This window comes from Phymastichus coffea, unplaced genomic scaffold (genome assembly GCF_024137745.1).
Source record: "Phymastichus coffea isolate CEN01 unplaced genomic scaffold, Cenicafe_Pcof_1.1 PCOF00008, whole genome shotgun sequence".
Lineage (NCBI taxonomy): Eukaryota > Metazoa > Arthropoda > Insecta > Hymenoptera > Eulophidae > Phymastichus > Phymastichus coffea.
The window spans coordinates 8,966,250-8,990,870 of record NW_026706819.1 but is presented as its reverse complement, the minus strand read 5'-3'; the positions used below and the strand labels follow the sequence as shown (position 1 = coordinate 8,990,870).

The 24,621-nt window shown below is 32.9% G+C and overlaps 1 protein-coding gene across 1 annotated transcript; it reads right to left on the bottom strand.

The window, feature by feature from the left end:
- Nucleotides 1–17,957: 17,957 nt before the first annotated feature.
- On the bottom strand, nucleotides 17,958–23,713 carry LOC131669885 (myb-like protein Q). Its single transcript, XM_058945080.1, has 2 exons — nucleotides 23,125–23,713; nucleotides 17,958–22,847 (listed from the first exon to the last, which is right to left on the bottom strand). The coding sequence occupies exons 1-2, from the start codon at nucleotides 23,190–23,192 to the stop codon at nucleotides 20,375–20,377; spliced, it is 2,541 nt and encodes an 846-aa protein (XP_058801063.1). The 5' UTR covers nucleotides 23,193–23,713; the 3' UTR covers nucleotides 17,958–20,374.
- Between the last annotated feature and the right edge of the window lie 908 nt (nucleotides 23,714–24,621).

Below are 24,621 nucleotides of genomic sequence, written 5' to 3'. Positions count from 1 at the left end.
AGAAAAAGGACAAACAATCACCGTATTATGCGTCGTTGTTGGTTCGGTTAAGCGAGAAAATAAAGGAAAAACGTCCTCATTTGAACAAAAAATATTCTGTTTCCTCAAGACAATGCACGAGTGCACACTTGCTTAGTTTCAATAGCTAAAATTAAGGAATTAAAGTTCGAATTAGTAGACCATCTACCGTATTCACCAGATTTGGCCGCTAGCAACTTTTTTTTATTCGCAAACCTAAAAAAAGGGGCTTGCCGGACAATGATTCATCTCCAACGAGGAGGTCATAACACAAATAAATGGATATTTTGAGGAACTTCCAAAATTATTTTTTTCTAATGGCACCCATTAACGATCAAAACAGTCAATTATACATTATGATTTCGATGCGAAATTTCGTGCATGTAATGGAATCATAAATAGGTCTCTTACATGATTTCTCGTATATTTTTGTCTGCAGAATCCGAATATGTGGTCAAAATTGAAAAATTTTGCCTTTAAAAAAAAATATGCCCGTTTTTTTGCAAAAAAAATAACCAAAAATCTGTCATTCTAAAAGTTTACGATTTCTTTTCAGACATAAAACGCGACGATATATGAAGTTGCGTTCAACCATCGGTGCACAAAATTGCTGAAGTTTAATGGGCAATTTTTATAAGTACGATTTTTTTTACAAAATGGCAGCTACAGGACCAAAACCACATAAACGTCACCATAAATCTTTACCATTTTTTTTCTCGAAAACAATTGACTTTAGTAAAAATTTTCAATAAGTTAAAATGTCTTAGAGTTGATGAAAAAATACCAGAAAATTTTTCCAAAGTGACTTGAGAAAAATTTTTTTAATTTCGATTTTTCCAATTTTTGAAAAACAAAATTTTTTTCCAAAAATTCTGAAAAAATTTTCTAGTTCTGTTTGATTGATTCTAAGACATTTTTATTCTTTACAAATTTCTATAAAAGTTTGTTTTCGAAAACAAAAAAACAGATTTTAAGCATTCATTTTTAGCACTACCTAGAGATAACAACGTGGACGTAATAGTACATTACGATACAAGTGCGGGAAAATAGATTCTTGTCTCGTGTAGCGTTTACACCCGAGCGAAACGAGCTAAGCGACGTGTGGAAAGTGCGATTTTCAATGCACGTTTTTTGCCGAGCGTGCGGTAAAAACGCACTATCCGTACGGAGTATCGAAAAAATATATCTCCTTTTTTATAGTGAGTCTCCTTGTCTCTTACTAATCGCGGTGCTTTTTTATAGTGATTTCCCTTGCCTCTCACTAATTGGGGTGCTTTTCTATAGTGAGTCCCCTTGCCTCTCACTGATCGGGGTACTTTTTTATAGTGAGGTCCCCTTGCCTCTCACTAATCGGGGTGCTTTTTTTTAGTAAGTTCCCTTGCCTCTCACTTACTCAGATGTTTTCGTAATATGTTTTCATACATAGACTGCAAAATAAACAATTCGCTATCACCGCGGAAAATATATGTTCTTATTGGACAATTAGAACATTTTTTTTTGTTTATCTCGTCTCGTTGAATGTTTTTTTTGTTTTTGACTAGTGCCGCAAATGTAGCTTTGTGCTATTGACGTTGCAAATTCTTTGGTTCCAACTTTTTGTTGATTATTTCCAGCAGCATTGAATATTACAACAGAATTTGTAATAGCAGCCTGGATTAGTCTTATAAAAACTATCCAGGTCCATTTTTTTGATCGAATGCTTGGCAATAAATTGTTACAGTGCGCATCATGTAGATCGACACCACCCATGAACTAGTTATAAATGTGAAATGCTTGCGGAATTGATGTCTCAATTCTTGCTTTTTGAATTGAACTATATCTTTTCAGTAGCTGTAATGGCATTACTCCTGCAGTTGTAGATAATATAGACACTAATTTCGAATCCATTACGGTAATGTAATTTACGAGGTGTGTTCAAAAAGTCAGGTGACTTCAAATTTCACGGGCAACGTACTTTCGATTATCGATTTTTTTGTTTTGTTATGTTGGTACACTCTTCCCGAATATCTATACCAAGTTTCAAGTGTATAGCATTTTTTGTTTGGTTGTGAGAGGCGTAAAGGTTATAAGTGTTTTGCGTGCTCGGCGATTTCTTGCTATCGAAAAATATGGATCAAAGGATTTGCATCAAATTTTGTGTAAACAATAAAATAAAGTACTCCGAAGCACTTGAAATGTTGACGGTGGCATACGGTGAAACTGTTCTGAGTAAAAAAAAATGTTTACAAGTAGTACAAACTCTTCCAAGATGGCCGGGAAGATGCCAATGACGAGCCTCGCTCTGGACGCCCAAGCACGTCAACAACTGATGAAAACGTTCAAGCAGTGAAGCAAATTGTTCTGGAAAACCGTCGAATTACTATCAGAGAAGTTGCTGAGGATGTTGGTATATCGCTTGGCTCGTGCCATGAAATTTTTTCTAACGTTTTGGGCATGAGACGTGTGTCAGCGAAGTTTGTTCCGAAATTGCTAAATTTTGACCAAAAGAACGGTCGCATGATCATCGCCCAAGAACTATTGAATGACGTCAACGACGGCCCAGATTTACTCAAAAGTGTCATAACTGGTGACGAATCATGGGTATATGGTTATGATATCGAAACCAAAGCCCAATCGTCCCAATGGAAGAGCCCAGATGAGCCAAGACCGAAAAAAGCACGCCAAGTTCGATCAAATGTCAAAGTTTTGCTCACTGTTTTCTTCGATTACCATGGCGTGGTGCATCAGAAGTTCTTACCATATGGACGTACGGTCAATAAACAGTATTATCTTGAAGTTATGCGCCGTTTGCGAGAAGCAATACGAAGAAAACGCCCAGAATTGTGGAAAAACAATTCATGGCTTTTGCATCACGATAATGCCCCTGCTCACTCATCTTTGCTTGTGAGAGATTTTTTGGCCAAAAACAACACCACAATCATGCCTCAGCCACCATATTCACCGGATTTGGCCCCATGTGACTTTTTCTTGTTCCCAAAACTAAAGAGACCTATGAAAGGACGGAGATTTGCAACGATTGAAGAGATAAAAACTGCATCGCTGGGAGAGCTCAAGGCTATACTGAAAAGTGCTTTGAGGATTGGAAAAACCGTTGGCATAAGTGTATTGTATCTGAGGGAGATTACTTTGAAGGGGACAACATAAATATTGATAAATAAATAAATATTTTTTCTTAAAAATACAAAGTCACCTTACTTTTTGAACACACCTCGTATACCACTGTTTTGTTCATGCTTCACTGTATATGTTCCACGCAGAACATTTTTGTCAATGGCATTTTTCTTCTTTACACGATTCTCTCGATCAGTGCCAGTAGACCTCAATGTTAGTCTCTTCAAGTGTACAATAAGATCTAAATTTGTAAAATAATTGTCAAAATAAATGTGTTACTGAGAAATTTTCCCAGGAGCTGTTATTTCAAAAAAAGGTTTTAATAAATGGCATACGACACGAGAACTTAATGCGCATGAAGCTAATTTATCACCTACAGAGGAATTTTTTCCACAATATAAGTCAAAATTTAATAAATATCCATCTGAAGTGCAAAGACCCCAAAACTTAAGTCCAAATCGCGTAGGTTTTCCACGTATGAACTGTTTCAACGACGTTTTAACATAATATTTAGCCATTATTTCATCTACTGACAGAGCAGTTTGCCAAAAGCCAAACTTCAGGATATTTTTTTGATACAAATTCATCAATTCACGAACACGCCACCCTTTGTCCCTCGGAATATTATCTTTGGTTTTGAGTACTTCAATTTAGACTTAATAAGTTCAAACTTATTTCGTAACATTGCCAAAGAAATTATATCGCAAGATAAAAAAGGATCAGTCAACCAATAATCCCTTTGAGACTTTCTTTTATTGAACGAAGTTGTTATAATAATCCCAATAAACGTATTCAAATCAGCCATTAATAACTCTAAGTCATTTTTCTTACATGCATCTAAAATGTATTGTTTCATTTCAATTGAAACAAAAATAACAAAAAGTTTTAATGGCTTACTTTTTTGTATTTCATCTATCATAGATTTAGACAATAAATTTCGTCTGAAATTTCATTAGAATATTTCCTTTCACCATCTTTCCAAACATATTCGTGATCATTTTCAAACTTAGCTTGATTTGCTTAATAATTTTTTTAAACTTTGTTATAAGTGATCGACGGTAAATTTACGTCACAGTAAGTATCAGGAATCATCTGAAGATCCAGAATTATCTGCATTTGGTATCAAAACGTTTTCATCATTTGAAGAGTCTTCTTCAAAATCGGAAGAAATAGCCCGTTTAGTTTGTTTTCGTGATATTTAAAGGTTTAAATATAATAAATAATAGATAATAATGATTCAAATTAATTTCTACACATAAAAACTTAGTATGAGAATTTATTTCTAAAACAGCAGAGCTGAAACTGTAAGTCAAATTTTACGAAAGCTAACAACTTTACAACGATATACTTAAAAAAGTATTTAATTGTTTAAAAATAATTTATTCGAAAAGATTATGTAAAAATTATGTGGAAAGATTATTTATACACATTATATATAGATCTCATGTAAGCAATTTGTAAAATTTCACTAGTGCTAAAAGTGAATGCTTAAAATTTGTTTTTTTTTCGAAAACCATGAATTTTTATAAAAATTTGTAAAGAATAAAAATGTTTTAGAATCGATTAAACAGTACTAGAAAATTTTTTCAGAATTTTTGGACAAAAATTTTGTTTTTCAAAAATTGGAAAAATTAAAATTTAAAAAATTTTTTTCAAATCACTTTGGAAAAATTTTCTAGTATGCTTTCATCAATTCTAAGATATTTTGACTTATTGAAAATTTTTACTAAAGTCAATTGTTTTCGAGAAAAGAAATGGTAAAGATTTATGGTGACGTTTATGTGGTTTTGACCCTGTAGCTGCCATTTTGTAAAAAAAATCGTACTTATAAAAATTGCCCATTAAACTTCAGCAATTTTGTGCACCGATGGTTGAACGCAACTTCATATATCGTCGCGTTTTATGTCTGAAAAGAAATCGTAAACCTTTAGAATGACAGATTTTTGGCTATTTTTTTGCAAAAAAACGGGCATATTTTTTTTTAAAGGCAAAATTTTTCAATTTTGACCACATATTCGGATTCTGCAGACAAAAATACATAAGAAATCATGTATGAGATCCATTTATGACTCGATTAAATGCATGAAATTTCGTATCGAAATCATGATGTAAAATTGACGGTTTTGGTCGTTAATGGGTTAAAAAACTTGAAGGACACCTGGAAAATTGTATCAAATAAAAACGAGATTATGTTGAAAAATAAGAAAAACTAACCATAAAAGAATTATTTTTCTATCTTTTTTTAAGACTTATTGACCTATCCTCGTATATATACCTATGGATATTTATTACTTGTTACGTTATTGAAATAGAGAAAGAATATAGTGAAAACAGAAATAAGTAAATGATAAACGATATTTACCATAAATAAATAAATTTTATTCATTAATAAAGACTTCAAATAATATATTGTTCAGTACGCCTTATAAATTAACACAGTTTTTTTTTACAAAAAACGTAATAAATCCTCACTAATTAATTATGTAAAATAGAACTTATTGAGATCTTTTTCTTCTGAGTAGACAATCTATTAGAATATTTTTTAATACACATGTAGTAAAGTCTTTTAGACGTAAAATGATGAAAATTGAATAGTTGCAGCTTTCAATTTCTCAGAATAGGAAGAGTCGTTGATTATATTAATTTTATATTTTTCCCAATAGTTCCAGAATTCTCGCTGTATTGATCAGCTTGCTCTGATCACTCACCAAGACTTTCAGAATTCTTCAATAATTGTCAAATTTGCTCAACATGTTCGAAAAGTACATGCATTTTCAGAGTTACTGATACTTTGGTTGAATAAATAACTTTTTGTAATTCGATGATTATTTTATTTAGCTCATCTGCAGACCGTCTCCTTTCAGTGAAGAAACATAAATACGTATACCATTTTATCAATCGCTTTGAAAGCATATATATTAGGTACTAATGACAATGGACCAACCTCTTCGTATATTATTTTGTCACTCAAAGAATCTTTCAACAATTTTCTGCATGCGTTCTTCTCAAAGGTTTCACCATGATAATTGTATGCAATTAACTTTAATTTGAAAGGCCATATTAGAGCTTTTTCTCGACCTACTAGTGGTACTAAGCCATTCCAAAAAAAGTGGATAACAAAGCCTTGAACAAATGCAATTCTGGAACATAACATTTCTGCAATACTGTAATTTTATCATTTTCACGACAAACTAATTCATTGATTACTCTATGCGACAATTTAACCTCTTTTTTCTTTTGCCTGCAAATACGTAGTTAGCATAATCTTCATTCAAATCTTTATAAGTTTTTAAAGGTTTTGATTGATTATCGTTTATTTCATAAAAATTTATCAAATCTCGTAGACTAATTGTTTATTGTCCATTATCTATCGATAGAAAATTTAAGTCACACACAAACTTGAATGAAATTTCATTTAGTTTTATTAAATCAAAAAGTAGCTTGATATTTTTATGTTTCTTTTATATACGGAACAATGCACTTCATAATTAATTTTTTAACACTGGTATTATTAAATTGTAATTGCACATTCAATTACTTTTTTTTCAAAGGAATACCATTGGTCTCATCATCAGTACTACTAACTGCATCTGAAATTGTCGACATTGATACTTTGAAGAAACCTTGTCCCCCATCTACCATCACTTTTACAACATAAGAACTACTCGAGTTTCTACCAATTTTTTTATAACTTCTTCTAGTAAGTTACTTTCGTTAGCCCAAACCACAAGTATTTTTTTACATTTTCCATCCTTTATTTTGAATTCTAGTAAATTTTCATGATAAACTTTATCTAATAAGTGTATAATAAACCTTATCTAATAATATTTTACAGGCACTGATATCTTACCTGCAGTTTTGTATATGAAAGAGGTTATTTTTCTTATATGCCTAGTAGAAAATGTAGCGTGAAAATTGTCTAAATCATCTGCTGTAAATGAAACTTTATTTTAGGTCAGACTTTCTTTCAAATAAACAGTTTATTTCGCGATCTCTGGTACTAAATTTGATTAAACCTTAAACACTTTTCTTATTTGATAATTCTTGCAAGACGGATGAATCTATATGCTCTTTTTCTTTATCGGGTAGTTGAGATACTAATTATATGACATTTTTTCGAACATTGTAATCTCGCGTTCCTCATGAATGATTAAAACCATTACCAATCTGCTGTAAGCATAACCCACATAATTTCACCATGTTGTTTACTCTTTTGTTTACTTGCTGTATGTTTACACTACTTTCAGATATTGATAACTTTGGCACTTAGAAGCCATATAATCCATTAGATTTATCTATGCAATTATTCAAATGCCTTTTCTGTGTAGGAATTACATTGGTTTTGCGATGCTTTGTTGATTGAGCTGTCCTACAAATATGCCATTCGCAGTATAAATTAGCTTTTAGATCTAGTTACTTTTAGTAAAACAATGTCAACATAATTTGGTATCTTTTGCATAGTTCTATATTTGACACCTTTGTTATGCTCTGATAGCGTCTTTTAACATAAAGAGCGAATGCTCAGAGGATATCTTTTATTAGATAAGTTATAATTTTTTTCAATAAGATATTTGATTGATTTATAATTAGTGTCTGTGATATTAAAATAATTCAATTTTGTTTGGCTTACAGTAACTTTTTATCAATATAGCCCACACATTTTCTTGCGATTTTCTTCATAACTGCACTTAACTGATACATGTGTCGGTATTTTTACAACCACTTTAACATACTAATAAACAATAAAATTTACTTCTTACATTTCGATCTAGATGCATATACGAACTAAATGCACCTACGGGGCGACCAAATATAAACCGATATAACTTGTCAATTATGTTTTAAATTATTATGTCGATTTTAAATTAAAATTATTTTGATTACGTCAATTATTATGTCAATCATCGACCTGTGTTTTTCTAAGAATCAAGCGCAAACATAGACTATAAACGGGTGTATCAATGTTAATAGTAGATCAGCTGTGAAATGAGTTTAAATTCTTTTAATTTCCATGTGCTTTTTTATTTTATTGGGTTGAAAGTTTTATTCATGATTTAGTTTCTTCTTATTAAGCAACTAGGAAAAATATAAAATTAATTTAATTAACAGTCTTTCCTATTCGTATTATATCTTATTTACATATTCGTGTTACACAATATTGTTGTTTCAACAACAATTAATAAATATCCACCAATAGTATAAATATATTTAAATAAATGTTTGACATATTGATTCGATTAATCCTTAATAAAATTAAAAAAAAGCAGATCCGATTTTGTCGGCATTGTCAAAAACTTTTTCCGTCTTCTCAACCACCGTCCGCTTGAGCGATGGCTTTGCTCGGACGTAATTTTATTTTTTTATACGACGTATGTGAAACAAGATTTGAATCACGTTTGCTTAACAGAGCACGCATAAATCGAGTCATTGCGCAGATAGTGTCGAAAAGTGATTTCAGCCTGGTGTAGCCTCTTTATCTTTGCATTAAAAGAATAGGTATATCATGTATAAAAATTCATTCCAGCTAGTTGTACTTAAAAAAGTTATTGTGAAATTCTTTATTGATGAAATAGAGAAATCCTGTACCTTACTCAATCACTAGCATAGTACATTTTGATTCTAGTGCAAAAAAATGATTTGAGCCTCGTGTGACTTCTTCACCCTTACTTCGCTCGAGCCACGGTCCGCAAAAAGCTTAAATAACTTTATCACGCTAGTATCGAAATCCTCGAAATCCTGCTTATAAAAGGAGATAAATGATAAAGTGAAGTCAGTTTATTCGGGTTTTGATTAGCTAAGAGGTAGTCACGTGGTGTTTTTATGTGGTAACACTGTGTGTGATTCGTCACAATCGACATGCATATCAAGTAGTCGTAGTCGGCTTAATCAGTGTGTCGTGTTAATTTCTACTTATGATATCCAATCTAACTGAATCACTTAATAAGAAAATTTTAAGTAATTATTGCTAACGTCTCCGAACGAGGTAAGTTTGTTGAAAAATTTGCGTACTAACATTTTTTATCGATTAAATAATGTAACGGCGATAATACTATAATAATTTCTTAGATGTTTGAATTATTACACTAACATTTGATTTGTTATTGCGATGTTGATAACATTACGGCGCTCTGATGATTTATAGTATACTATTAATTTGGACGGATTAATTCAAGTTTTTTCATTTGTTTTAACCTGTTGAAAATGAGTTTTCGTAATAGTATATGATTCGACACTCCAATAATTTGTTATAAATAAATGTCAAAAACGTTATAAATTTTTCTCTTAAAGTTATAACGTAGTATGGGATCATTCTAATAGGTAATTGGTATTCCTTTATTGATACAAACAATTCCTTTTCTTGCGAAATTCTAGAGCAAGGAAATAGGAGATTGACACCTAAATACTATAAATAAAAATTATCTACTCAATTTATTATTGACAACGTTTTGCTGGTTTGTATTCCAGTCTCATCAGGTCCAATGTAACTGAAGAATTTTTTAAGATCATTTTTCGATGCGTTGGATCTTATGAGGCTGGAAAACAAATCAACGGAACGTTGTTAATAATAAATTGAGTGAAGATAATTTTTACGTATAGTATTTAGGTGTCACTCTCTTATTTTTACTCTAGAATTTCCCAAAAAAAATATTATCATAGTAGCCTTAAATTTAGAATATGTTCTGTACACACACATACACATGTTTTTGCAATAAACAATTATTTTTCGTCCAAATTTCCTAGAAACGTATACCTTAATAAATATAGTTTACTTTGAAATAAGTGATATCTCTTTTTAAAAGCTTTTAACAAAATAAAAAGTTGCAAAAATCCTTTTTCCAGTAGTTTCGTTTTTTATTTTAACAATTAATACAAATTACATTTCATTTAGTAATTGCAAAGTATAATGTTCATTTTGAAAATTGATATTCATTTTATCTGAAAGGTGAGATAATACGTTAAGTGTACAGACTAAATTTGTGAATAATTAGGGTCACAAATAGACCAATTCCTATCTTAAAAAACAATGAGTTGCCGACTTCACGCGTTGTGATTGATATTAAAAAAAAAATGAAATGCTGAATTTTCCTATACTTTAAAATATTTGTATTATATATGTGTGTGCATGCACACACACACACACACACACACACACACGCGCGTGCGCGCGCGAGTATATAGCAGTGTGAGATTCATATTTCAATAGTAAACTTAATTTATAAATAATTAATATGGGCAAGAATCCGCAAGAATGGAAATATGCCGTTAATAAATCGTTTTAAGAACATAAGATGTTGTGTTTTGAAATGATCAGTACAAAACAATAATTCTATAACTATCTGTGATAGTAAAATTAGTACTGTCTTAAAATTTGATTGGAAGAGAGAGAAAGTGAATAGAATAAAATGAAAGAATTTTTATTTTCTTACTTTTGTACATTGTAAATTAAGAGGTATGCGGGTACCGGATACTAATTATCAGAATATTAAACCCGTTAAATTTGAAGAACGTTCACACGTGTTTTTAACGTGGCAACAAAGAAATATACGATGCTAAATATATTAATTATACGAATATAAGACTAGGACCATAACCACTACTATATAGTACATACTAAATAAAGTTTAGTATTGTACAATAGTGTAATGGCTTAGCACATTTTATGACTCTTGAATTTAATTAATCTTTTAGAAAAACTTTCCAATATATCTTGAAGTGAGTGAAAGTTTATCAGTTTTTGTGTAAAAATGGATATAAATTCTGTTTTTATTCATTGATGAATATCGATAGATGTAGTGGATTTTGTAAACAGGATAATTTATTTATGCATATATATCATTATTGTCCAAGACCACGAGAAATGCGTTAAATATTATTACTAGTTTAAGAAAAAGGAAAGATGCACAGCTTAGAGACAAGTGGATGTTGCACAAGGGCAGATTGAAGGAGATAGAAAAGAGAGGGAGGAGAGGGGAGTGTGTGAAAAATTCAGGGAAACGAGAAAAATGCAGTATAGTAGTGGAATGAAGGGTACCGTAAAGGGAGGGAGAGAGATACAGACCGAGACAGAGACAGAGAGAGAAGGAGAGAGAGAGAGAGAGAGAAAGCGTGAACATCTGGCATCGTTATGGTGTCAATATAGGTGGTAGTAGCTTAGCGCAAGAGAAGAGAGCGAAGTTTGCGCTTCCCAGGCTCCAAAATACACCTGGCCTTCTGACTGCTCGTTTTCTCTCGTTCCTTCTCTCGAAACCGCTATTCGTCTCTTGCTGTTCCGCCTCGACATCCACACTGAATTAGGCTTGGTGTGCATTTGAGTACTCATACTTTTTTTAAGTAAACGCATTGTTCTTTAAATAAATAGGCGACTTATATAAATATTCAGATTGAATTTGACTACAATATCAATAATATTCAAGTGCGATTACTGTACTAAATGAAGGAGAGTTTTATTCCATAGCAATACATCTATATTGCTCAAGAAAGATATTTTTACTTTTTAGGTGCATATCTATCATCAAATAGTTAATGTAGAGTTGATCCGACCTTGAACTGTATTAGAACATAAATCTGCATAAATTTACGACTTTTGTATATTTGTTTTCAAATTTTCATTATTCCTTCCAAGTTTCTTTCTTACATATTTTTTTAATATATGCAGCCATCACGATTTCAACTCTTCTTCCACTTTCTGTTCAATGTTTAAAGAATATTTCGAAGAGCATCTCGTCCTTAATAATCCAAATATTATAAAATTCAATGATTAAATTGATTGATGGTATTCTAACAATTGAATATACGTCCTAATCAAAAGAATTATCATAACTGTTACGTGTTGATGTCGTGAATTTATATTTTCCAAATTAACTTTAAACTACTAAGGTAATAGATGAAATTTTCTTTTCAATATTTTGTTATAGAACACTATTGTTTAGTGATTGTATTTAATGTTGAAATTCAACAAATAAATAAATGTATTCGCTGATATTTTTACTTCTAATGCCACCTGGCAAGATGGCATATGTACTTTCAAAGAATATTTTAAGTTCTGCTTTTCAATCTTATTTATTTTATTTTAGTAAGATGTTTGTAATGGCTTATTTGCAATATACGAAAATATAAAAAACTTTGGTTTATATATCAGAAGATGATTTTTGTTTTGTATCTAAAATTTTTCGTATAATAATAATAATTTTTAATTGGAATTTAAACAAAAGTCACCTATTATCACATTATCACTAGCAATTAGTTTATATAATATACTCGAAATATAATACACACATTTAATAATCAAATGATTTTACCTGTACTTGAAAGTTGATTGAATATAATCAATATACTTAATATACTTATAAATTTTTAGATTAGTTTAATTTTGCTTTTATTAAATCTAATGTTTAGCATAGATATGTGTGGAAACAAAGAATGCATGGATTCAAAGCCACTTTTCATTAAATTCATTCGAAATCTTGTTTTCCTAGTTGTCCTTTATAGTTCTCTGTATGTCTAGGTAAGCCTAATTAATCATTTATAATTATGTTTATAACAACGGATATATACGTTCATTTGATGTTAATTAAGTTGTGACTGGAAGTTAAACAAATACGTATATTTATTATATGTATTAAAACTATTATAATTTTAGAAGTCGTGTCGATAATAATATTTTTCAGTACGTTTCGTGCACTATTTGCTTTTGTTTTTATAGTATTTAGTGCCACGTATGGTTTTGTGAAATTGTCTAGTTAGACAGATCAACCAAACGTTTGCTTTTACGTATTTTGTCCCGTCGAACCTAAATTTGTTAGGTGCTTTATCATTATGCTATTGATTCGATTGTTATTAACATTTTTTATTATTTAATAATAATAAATATCAGCTTTTTCAATTCTTTAGTTTCTTTAGCGGATTTTGAACATAAGTAGCTTTTTCTCTAATCCATAATTTCTAAGAAAAAAATTATCAAAATTTTGAAAAGTACGATTTTTCGAGTTATAACTTTAAGCTAGGAATATATCAAGAATATTTTTAACAATATAAGTGGTCCTACCACATTATCTTAACGTGTATTGTCAGTAAAAATAATTTCAACTTGCTGATCCAGATACTTTAAGTCTGATAGAGCTTCAAAAATACTTCAAATAACAAAACACGTAATAACCTAATATCCCTCGCGGGTCAAATCTCAACTCACTGAAGAAATTTTAATTCAATGGATCAAAATACTTAAGGAAAATCTTGGTTGATTAATCCGAATTGAAAATACCACTAGACCATGTCAGACTCCTTGACTAATTGGAAAACTATCCAATAGTTTCAGTACACTTACCGTTGATAAAATGTACTAATAAGGCCTGACTGACTATAAATATTTACAATGGCCCTAGCATTAGTACAATATTAGCAGGGTAGATTGTGAGACAATATAGATCACCTTTTATTTTTCTATGAAGACGAGTACTTTTGGTTTCGGAATTATTTTACTGTGTTTGTTAGTTACTTTACACTATTTTCCATAAATTTTATAGCCGCATCATCCGTGGTTTTGGCATTTTTTAAAAGCTCTTGGAAATGTTCGCATATTTATCATGAATTTTGTTAAATTATTATTCAATGTATAACATATTTCCAAACTATTTATTTCGGTATTTTTTGCATAATTTACATAATTACTGACAAATGCAATATCATAGTAAAAGTTATTTTTCATCGATATGGAAATTTTCTATAACTTTTTAAATATAAAAGGGCCTTTGATAGATATGGACCACCGAAAAATCTTATTACATTTAATTATATCATATTTTTGTAATATTTAATCTTATGCAATATTTGATGATTTAATGACTTTTGTTACAAAATGTCTTTTGAATAAATAACACAGGCCGACAAAAAATTTTACCAAGAACCCGAGTATAGTTTTCCGAAGGTTTTTTGCGCGCTGAATCCGAATCCGAGGTCAGAATTACTCGGGTGGCTCCGGTTTTCGAGATATCCTAACCTTAAAGTGCAAAAAACGCGATTTTTGCCTATATTTGAGGTTATGTAGCAAAGAAAAGAAATTTTTTTTCAAAAAACTGTATACATCAAATTAAAGTATGAGTTTTCTTCTTTCAAATGCCGTTGAGTATGCTCGGATATCTTTTTTTTTCACGAAGTTACACAAATTTGAAATAAAAAGCACTTGGCTAACTTGCTCTACCCAGCGTCATGTGGGTGTGCCTGCTTAGGGGTTGGGAGGGCTGGTTTTAAAGGGTTGAGGAGGTATTTGGGGATGAGGCCTATCTAGATCATATTAGTACGCATACCTGTGATTAGAAAATGAGTTTTTTTATCAAAAAGCAGTTAATTAAACTTGCTCTACCCAGGGATATGTGGGTGAGCCTGTTTAGGGGTTGGCAGGGGTGGTTTCTACCCGTAAGAGAGCATTTTGTAAATAGAAGCACGATGCTCACAATATTTTTTAGTGTTTTGTCATATTTCCAAGTTTGGTTTAAATTGGTGAGTGGCTCTTTAATATGGTTACTTGTTAGATAGCTTGGGCTGAATGATGTGGTGCTTTTTAAATTCATAAAATTTGAAATTTTCAAATTTGTGTAACTTCGTGAAAAAAAAAGATATTCGAGCATACTCAACGGCATTTGAAAGAAGAAAACTCATACTTTAATTTGATGTATACAGTTTTTTGAAAAAAAATTTCTTTTCTTTGCTACATAACCTCAAATATAGGCAAAAATCGCGTTTTTTTGCACTTTAAGGTTAGGATATCTCGAAAACCGGAGCCACCAGAGTAATTCTGACCTCGGATTCGGATTCAGCGCGCAAAAAACCTTCGGAAAACTATACTCGGGTTCTTGGTAAAATATTTTTGTCAAATTCTGTCGGCCTGTGTAATTAATGTAGGTTTTATATCAATCGAAATGTCTGAAATGTCGTGATTTGTTAATTTAATCTTATGAATGAATTTATATGTTTTGTTTTGTATAATTTTTGTTTGATATAATTTCATAGTTAATTAAATACAAAAATTATGATTATTTGTCTATATGAAAATATCAATCCGCATATTTAAGAATATTTCAGTGATACGTAACATTTTAGTGCTCTTTAACTTTTTAGATAATAACTATAATGATTTTATCAATTTTACGAATTTGAGGAAGCTCGATTTTCTTAGAGGTCCATATTACCTTTTTCAAAAACAGTTTTTTTTAATTAATCATATAGCTAGATTTCTCTAGCTGGGTGACTGATAAATGGAATGCCCCTTTTTAAATGTTTTTTTATCTATTTCCTTTGCAAATTCATTAATAGTCTAGGTGGTACACATTCCTTACGTTTTCTTAATAAATTAAAAATTTATGTATCTTTTTCTTTATAAGTTGTCATATAGAGAAGTTTTCTGTGACATCACAAGCAAACATGAAGGATGATAGGAATCAAAAATTTAATTACGACTTGATAACACAAAATGTTTTGAAACCATCTTTTTGGCAAACCTAAAAAATAGAAAATTATGTCATAATTATTTTATTCAATTAATTTGTACATAGTGACTTGTAAATAATTTTCAATAGGTAGTTTTTTACAGTCAAATAATAGTATGTAGAACTACGTTTATGTCAGAATAAATGAAATATATACAAAAAACTTTCTACAAAATAAAAAGTTACATGAATGCTTTTCTAATAGTAGTCTTGTATTTGGAACACTTAAAAAGTTTTATTTTTATTTTATTTAATGATTTTCTCTAATTGTTTCCAACTATTTAAAAATAGTTAAATTTTGTGAAAAGGACATAGATTTTATAAATTAATATTTAATACCTTAAATTAATTAAATAAATTAATCAAAAATACATCAAGGTAAAAAATTTTCGTAAAGTTTTGCAAAAAATAGCACAGAAGATATTTATACATTAAAATGCTGATTATTGCTTCTGAATATATAGAGTATTATATTGCATCATAAATCACACAGCCTCTAGAAATAATAATGAAAAAAGCGTCATTATTGTAAATACTTTTGTTAGTACAGGTTACATAAATTGCAAACGTAATGATATTTTACGTAAGAAAAAATACTTTTTTATAGAGATAACGAATATCGACGATGTTGCAGTATTTCAAATTAGAAAAGAACAAATCTGATATTCTTTATTTTGTACTATATGTTCAATATGAAAACGCTTTGTTCTTTATTATTTTGAATTATTTCGTTATTGTTTCTTTTAAAAATACTGAGGCTATGTGGTGTATCATGTGATATCTATGATAAATCTCATAATCTCTGTATTTTTGCATTGAATAATTTAGTTATATTATTATAATATTATTATGACATAATATATTATGTCATAAAAAATAACATGATTTATTACGTGAAAAATTATACAATTCTTTTAGTAGGATGTAACAATTGCTGACAAAACAATTTTTTATAAAAGAAATACATTGTCATTATTTTTACTACTGAAAACTAACAATGTTGAAAATCGAATTTCAATAAAATCATTTTTACCAATTGTGAACTATTTGCCCGATAATGTTTTAAGTAAAAATATCCACAGTTATTATAAAAACATTATCTTTTTATGAGTGATCGAACATCTTATGTGCAATTTGTTGGCATAAGTTGTATATATTTGAGTACTACTGGAATTTCAAAGGATATAGTTTCATTGATCGCTTTTTCTTTTTCTGGTATCTTAAATATATGTGATATGAGAAACGAATAACTTTTTTCTGTTATGTACTAACAGTAAATTTATTCGTTCGTAAAGAAAAAATAACTATGGTCTAAGTGATCATCACTGATTGCGTGTATACGACTAAATCTTATTGCAAAACAAAACGTTCTATAATATTCTATACATTAACAAAATATTCTATATTTTGATTACTGATACGTCTATAAATGGTAATAAATTATTTATTTAACAATTTATGAAAATGTAAAAAGCTCAAAAGTTTTTCAATGTTTTGCATCAAATACGAAAGTAATTTGATAAACCATTGACAAGATTATTTTATTTTAGAAGTTACCATTTCATAAGTAAATTAATTGATTTTTTAAATATCACTATAATTGCTTCAGGAATACTCGAATACTTTGTATGAAAAGCTGAATTTATTTTCTAATGTTTCAATCTTTTTGACGAAATGATTACTGTGCGAAGTTGCCTTTGTCTGAAATGGCTAAAACTATGAGTTTGTTTTGTTCCGATTGTCGTCAAAACTTTTCTAATAGATCTCGATGAACCACTAACGAATCAATTAATACGCAATGTTTCAAACTCAACATTTAATGCGATTTTTTCGCAAATATGTACGTTCCGAAAATGAAGCGTCTATTTTTTTTAACTGATAGTATTTATAGCGAATGAATGAGTTGCCAACTAGCTTACACATCTTTTTTGTTTATCGACATAGTTACTGTGAGTCAATAATCGATCTTCCTCAAGGAATTTGTGACACGCGTCTTTTTGTAACAATAATATTCAATGATCTAAGTGAAAATGGTACTAGAAATTTGTACAGTATTTGCATGGATTTTAAACAACAAACTCTTTGACTTTATGGTTATGGTTAAGTGATATTTTGTAATGCATCACAATGATATGATTTTTCAAAAAATATGAAAAATAATAATTTTGCTGAATTTTTAGTAATTTTTTTTTTGTATTAGGAGATAATGTAACTACAAAATCCTTATATCTCGTTTTTTATGTGTCATTGATATGATTGCGTTATTTATTAAAAAGGTCAATAATAAAGCATTAAGTTATGGATAGTAATCGTTTATTATAACTAATATTTTGAAAACATATGAACATTTGTACATGTGTTTTTTTATCTTGAGGTACTTGTGTATGGCATTCTCAAATACATATTTCACAATATCACCTGTCAATCGCTGATCATATGACCAAATCACAATAGGCTATAACATCGCTTACTATTATTTGCTTTTATACTTTTCTGTACGCTTATTATCGTAAATTTTCATCGTCGCAACGACAATATGAGCTCGAAATCAGAGAACTTTTAGAATCTTGCTTCATTTGAAATTGCATATAGATATAAAAAAATTTCACCAAATATATTAATAATTTTTTAATTTTTGGTTACTTTTTTTAAATATATCGCCGGTATGATCAATTATTTCGCAAACCAAAGAAGCAACCAGGAATTTTGATGAATTGGCTTATGTAAAAAATTCGTAATTATAAGGTTCTTTGCGTTTTTTTTAATTTTAGTAGTATTGCAATTGTTTTAGAAATGTTTTTGCATATGAGTGACAATAGCAACCTGTTCTACAAAAGGACTTTTCTATTAAAGCGACTAATAGAAAAAATTATAGAGCGTGCTATATTTCCTCTTTGAACTAGACATTTCTCTGAATATTTGAGTCATAAAGCGTAAAACAGTGACTACGTAAGAACCTTAATTTGAAAGCGACAAACCCGTATTGATTGGTGATCTGGTTTTTTGCCTCTCACGACTCTCATATACTGATAATTATGAAATTTTATCTTCAAAAGAAATAATTGGAAATTAAATTTACTATAAAAGGATTACTAAGCAAGGTTACATTCTTGCTAAGTTATAAACTATTTCTTACGAATTTACAATATTTACTATTTGCATGTATAGTCATACCGTTTTTTCCCGCCTCTCATGTATAACCTATTATTATATGAATGTGTATTTTCGACAGGTTATTATCATTATTATTTCTTTTTTTTTTTGGTCAGCTTATTTCTATAATTCAACTTGTATATTTAACGTGAAAACAACTAAAATAAAAATTGTTTTTGAAAAAAACGATATGTTTATAAAATAAGATTGGTATGTACAAAATTATTGATTTCAGATTATTAATATGGTTAGCAGAAAAATTTTATACACCTTATCTTAATTATTGAATAGATATGTATGATATAACGTACGAAAAAAACATTCGTTTATAAAAAATTAAAAAATAATAATTTATTAAACTAAAAGATGCACAGTTTAGTTTATTCATAAAACTACACCTAACATCATAAGATTTTGCTTTATTTAACTTTATGTAACTTGTTCACACAGTCATAGATAAATCGCTTAAATATTGCTTCGTTTCTGAGGTAGATCTTGTTTAAAACGTAAAATTAAATATTTCGTTACTATTTCATTGTTATTTATATAGCTTTCGTATTAATTTGTTTTCATTAGGATTCACTTGTAATTTCATACTTGTTCACTTTACGTTTCCATTATTAAAATTATTAATGCCCAACTTCAGAAGCCTTAATGTATAATGGCCGGAAGTAGATTAGTTCAACGAGACATTTCAAGGAACAATAAACAGTCGCTTAAGAACGATATTGCATTTGGATCTGACAAGATATTCAGTACATTAAGATTATCTAGCATGGATATTTTCAATAATCTTTCTGTATTAGATATTTACTACAAACTTCAAATAAAAAATAACCTCTTTCAATTAATTATTATGAATTCAATAGTAATACCACAAATAATGGATGAAGAGAGCAAGAGATGGGGGGGGGGGTATGACTTTAAAGAAAGAAAAATTATTAAATAGCGATATATCAATACGTTTAAGTTGTTTATAATAAACGGAAAAACTTATTGATATCGAAAATAAAAATAAATGCAAATATTACAAAAATTGCATATTACAAAAATCTTGCGTAAGTTAAGAATGTGAAAGAAAGTATAGATGTATTTCTTGCTGATTGTTTCTCAAAATATAACGTGTAAAATACTTTCTTATGTGATGTTTCTGCAAGAGATCTAACATTAACAGATGAAGTGCAAATAAAAAAATTTAGTATGATAAAATAAGAATAAAAATATGGAATAAAAAAAAAGGAATCATGAATGGATTATGATTTGACAAATAAAATATATTTATAATAACAAAATAAAGGAGCGGTCGGAGTCAAAGCCGTACACCTTTGAAATAGCCAACGTGAATCCAACATCCCCTTTCGACGCATATACAATGAAATAGTTCGTAAATTTTAGTACACACATTCACATACTCGCAAAGCATTATTCATTATCCCCATCATGGCGCAATTTTGCATTCATATACACAGTACATGCACACGCGGGAGATGATATATTCTCATTTCCTCTGTTTTTGCACGAGCACAGTAATATAGTCAATTAATTAATCTCTCGCTTACAAAATAAAAATAGTTGAGAGGTCGGATGCTAAAGCGATGACGGTGCCAATTTCACGCCCTTAAGTGGATTTTGTGCAAGTTGTTCTTTTTCTTGTGCGTCTCGACGTGCTTCATCATGTGGTCCTTACGTATAAAGCCCTTGCCACAATTATCACAGGCGTACGGCTTTTCACCGGTATGGAGGCACATATGCCGCCTGAGGTCGGTTTTGTGGTTAAACTGCTTGGGGCAGACCTCGCATTTGTAGGGCTTTTCGCCGGCGTGCTTTAGTAGGTGTTCAGCATGCTGATATTCAAGGGGGAAACGTTTGCCGCACTGATTGCACTTGAAGGGCTTATCCCCCGAGTGGAAGCTCTTGTTATGCTGCGTCAGATAGCAGGCCTTATTAAACACCTTATCGCACTCGATGCACTTGTGCAGCCCGTTTTCCGATATGTAGTTCGAGCTCGTGTTCGTGCTCGTCACCTGGTGCTCTTTCGTCTCAATCTTGACCTTGTTGGTCTTGCCAGCTCTGACGTTCTTTTTGCCAAAGCTTTTAGAATCAGATATGATGTTAGAATTGAGCTTCTCCTTAATTGTTGGATGCAGTAGATTGTTGTTAGCCTCGCGCTGCTGCTCGTGATCGTGTCCGTGATGCTGGTGTTGCTGGGCGTGAGCGTATACACTCGACACAGCTGACGAACTATCCGCGGGCACCTGCATCATGTCGACGTCGTTGTCATTGCCTCGTAGATATTCATAGTGTAACGGTGAGTTCCGATAGTTTTCGTAATTTTCGTAATTCTCACAGCTATCATATCTGTCGATGGCCTCGAACTTGATGTGAGAAGGCACTCGAGCCTCCTTGGGACTTAGCCCCCCCACGTTAGCTTGCCGGTTGGTTACCGGATGTTGCACGATCATGTACCCGAATTGCGTGAAATTTGGCAGCGGCTGTTTGAGCTCGTGATCATTTTCATGATGTAAATGGTGCTGCTGTTGATGGTGACTGGTGAAAGTGTCAAAAGCGGGTAACACGTGGTCGTGCTGCTGCTGCTGCTGATGATGATGAGGGTGATGGTGCAGCTCGTCATTACCAATAGTTGTTAGCGGGCTGGTAATAGACTTCAGCAGGCCCGAGATGTTGGTAATAGTTGTAACGTGGGGGGGCAAGGCGTTTGGGTACGGCTGATGAGGCATCGTAGTACCCCCCATCATAGAAACCGGTGGCGGCGGCGAAGTTTCCTGGTGTCCCACCATTGCAGGAGAAGGCGAATTCATGTGGTGATGCGGGGGTGGTGGCGGCACTTGCTGCTGTTGAGGCCCCGTGGCCACTGGCGAAGGCGAACTCATGTGGACCGGGTGTTGTTGCATGGGAGATATGGGTGAACTCATGGCTTGGTGTGGTGAATCTATTTGCAGATGATGCGATTGTTGAGTCTGGTGTTGTGCCTGTGCTGTCTGTTGGATTTGTTGCTGTTGTTGTTGATGAGGTGACGGTGAGCTCATTGACTGGTGGTGTGAGTGCTGTCGAGAGGTCGACGGAGGTGCTTGGTGATGCGAGTGTAGAACCATCATGCCCGTCTGACCGGTAGTGTTTCGATACAGCTCCGAGGCCATGACAATCCCCGAAGACTGAGCCTGTTGTTGGTGGTGGTGGTGCTGATGTTGCAAGTGAAGCTGCTGTTGTTGCTGGTGTATTTGTTGCTCGAGAAACTTTTGTTCCTGGAGGGCCTGCAGGGGTATAGCCTCGTTGCTGTTGCTGGAACTGCTGATGTGGTTGTTGTTGTTGTAAATGTGGGCGTTGGAGGAGGTGGTGGTGGTGGGCGTGTGAAGCAGGCCCCTCGTTGCCTCGCCCGAGGGACCTGCCATCAAGTTTGGGGGACTACTCGACGAAGAGAGCTCCGGCGAAGTCCGATTTGTCGATCCACCACTGCCCCCAGTTCTGCCGCTTGCAGTGGTATCTCGACCAGGATGGTGATGGGCACTGATGGGCATGTTGGCCGGGTCAGGCTGGTTACTCTGCTTGACCGCGTTTTTATGCAGTGTCGTATTATAGTGCCTCTTGAGATGTCCTGAGCTAGTAAACCACTTGTTGCACGCAGTGCAGTTATAAGTCTTCGGTCTGCGTGCCTCATTGCTCTTCCACGATTGGTTACCCATCGCCGGCGGCTTCGGATTTTGGTTGGGCATAAGACCGCCGGAAGACTGATGCATCTGGTGGTTAGGCATCGGCTGGCTACTACTGATGATAGGCGAGCCTGGATGACGAGGCGGCTCCACCCCCGCGAGCGGTAGCTGGCCTAGCATGAACTGACTTTGTTGATCCTGCATGCTCGCCACATTGTCTACCGGGCCCATCGGCGATAGGCTTGAATGATAGTCGTAAGACTGAGGTATCGTGTGCGACCGACCCAGCGCATTTACCGAGTGCACTGGACTATGTGACTGATGATGCTGCATCTGATGATGGTGCTGCTGTATCTGCATGTGATGGTGCATTTCCGCGTGCTGATGCATTCGCATGCTGTACTCATCTTCATATCTGTACAGACATAAGCAACGTTTCATTGACGGTATAGATTGGCTATGGAATGCCGACAAAATTGACTTTAAAAAAACTATTTAACACGACGTTGGTCCTGGCAACGTTTCTATTATTGGCCTCTAACTTAAATTATATTTAATTTTTTTATCGAATTATTTAATTGTTTTTGATTGATGATTATATATAAAATCGAGTAATAATAATAATGATAAAACGAAGGGATAACTGACGCTGAAAAATTTCCAACAAGAGTAGGAATAGAGTGCGTAATTACCTATGCGTTTGAACTTTGTGTGAGTCGAGATCGAGGATCTCAGCCTGCTCCTCTGTGTCATTCTTCATGTCGGTTTTGTGTCATCAAATGACAGGCTGGTGGGCAATAGATTCGTGGTATTGTAGCTGCTGCTGGTTGAGCTGGGCTTGTGAAGGCGGTGGCGCTGAAGCGTGCATCTGTCGGAGGTGCTGCGTCTGCGCCAGGTTCAGCTGCTGCAATTCGCACAGATCGGCATTCGTCGGCTACAGCCAACTGTTGATAGCGGCACGCGGACGTGAAACACTTTTCGCGGATATCACTTTAAAGCCACGATTTATTAGTGGCGCGTCACTAATCCGCGTACGTGCAATCGCGTGCTTGAGCGGACGTAGGCGTTGTATTATAGATGGACGCAGGCGCGTGCTAGCATTCCGTATCGCAAGACTGTCGGAACTGTTCTGACTGTCGGAATGCCAGCGCTCGTCGGACAACTGAACGGAGAAGAAAGTGTGGATGTGAATCCTCTCGCGTTCTCTCTCTTTCTCTCGCTCGCCTGTTCGCTCTTAGCCAAGGAGATTCGATCGTCTCCCCCTCCCTTCTTTGACTCGCTCTCTCTCTCTTTCTTTCGTAGAACGCTCCCCTCCTTGGTTGATCCGACTTCCTTCACTCCTCCCCTTTAACATTCCGTCTCGTTCTAGCAGCAGCGCGCACTATTCACTTGATATACATCCCCCTCCACGACGACCCCACTACCTCTAGAGGCTTCAAGCTTCGAAGCGAATAACGAGACGAGCTGCAGCCAACCAAATTTCACAAGTTCATCTTTCTCGCTCACTCTCATGTTCAGTTCTATTAATTCTTTCTCTATCTTCACTACTCTTTCGCACGCTTGTTTATCAATTTTTGTGTTCGTTTTTGTACATCTCACCCTTATCTTATTCTTAATCGCCACTCTATCGTTTTCCATTTTTTTCTTTCTTCGGGAATAGTATGAGCATGAATGAGCTGTTGGCCAGTTGAAAATCAACCGATTCCTTCTCGAATATTGAGAATAAGAAGAAAGAGAGTGAGGGGCAAGGTGAAGAGAGAGAGAGGATCCTGCATGACGTTAGACTGGACGCTGCTTTAGCTACCCCTCTCTCGCTCCTCTTTGCCGCTTGAGACTGACTCTTATCTCTTCGTTGAGTCTTACCGCCCCGCCGCGCCGTCCGCCGTCCTGTCTCCCCTGCCTCTTGCTCGCGCATGCCAAACTCTCTTTCTTTGATAGTGTTCTGTAATAGAAACTTTTAAATAGTTATATACAAGTTATTGTAATAATGCTAGAAATTATTTGTACCCTCTATTGAAAAGTATGTCTCTAACCAAAATTTTCAGCGGAAATGAACAGATTTATAAAGAAATTATACGTTCAAAAATTTTATCCTGATTCATGAAGCATAAATATCAATAACTAACTGTTTTTTTATATTTGATATTCTTGGATTCAAGATATTATATTTTATCTAGCAAAGCAATTAA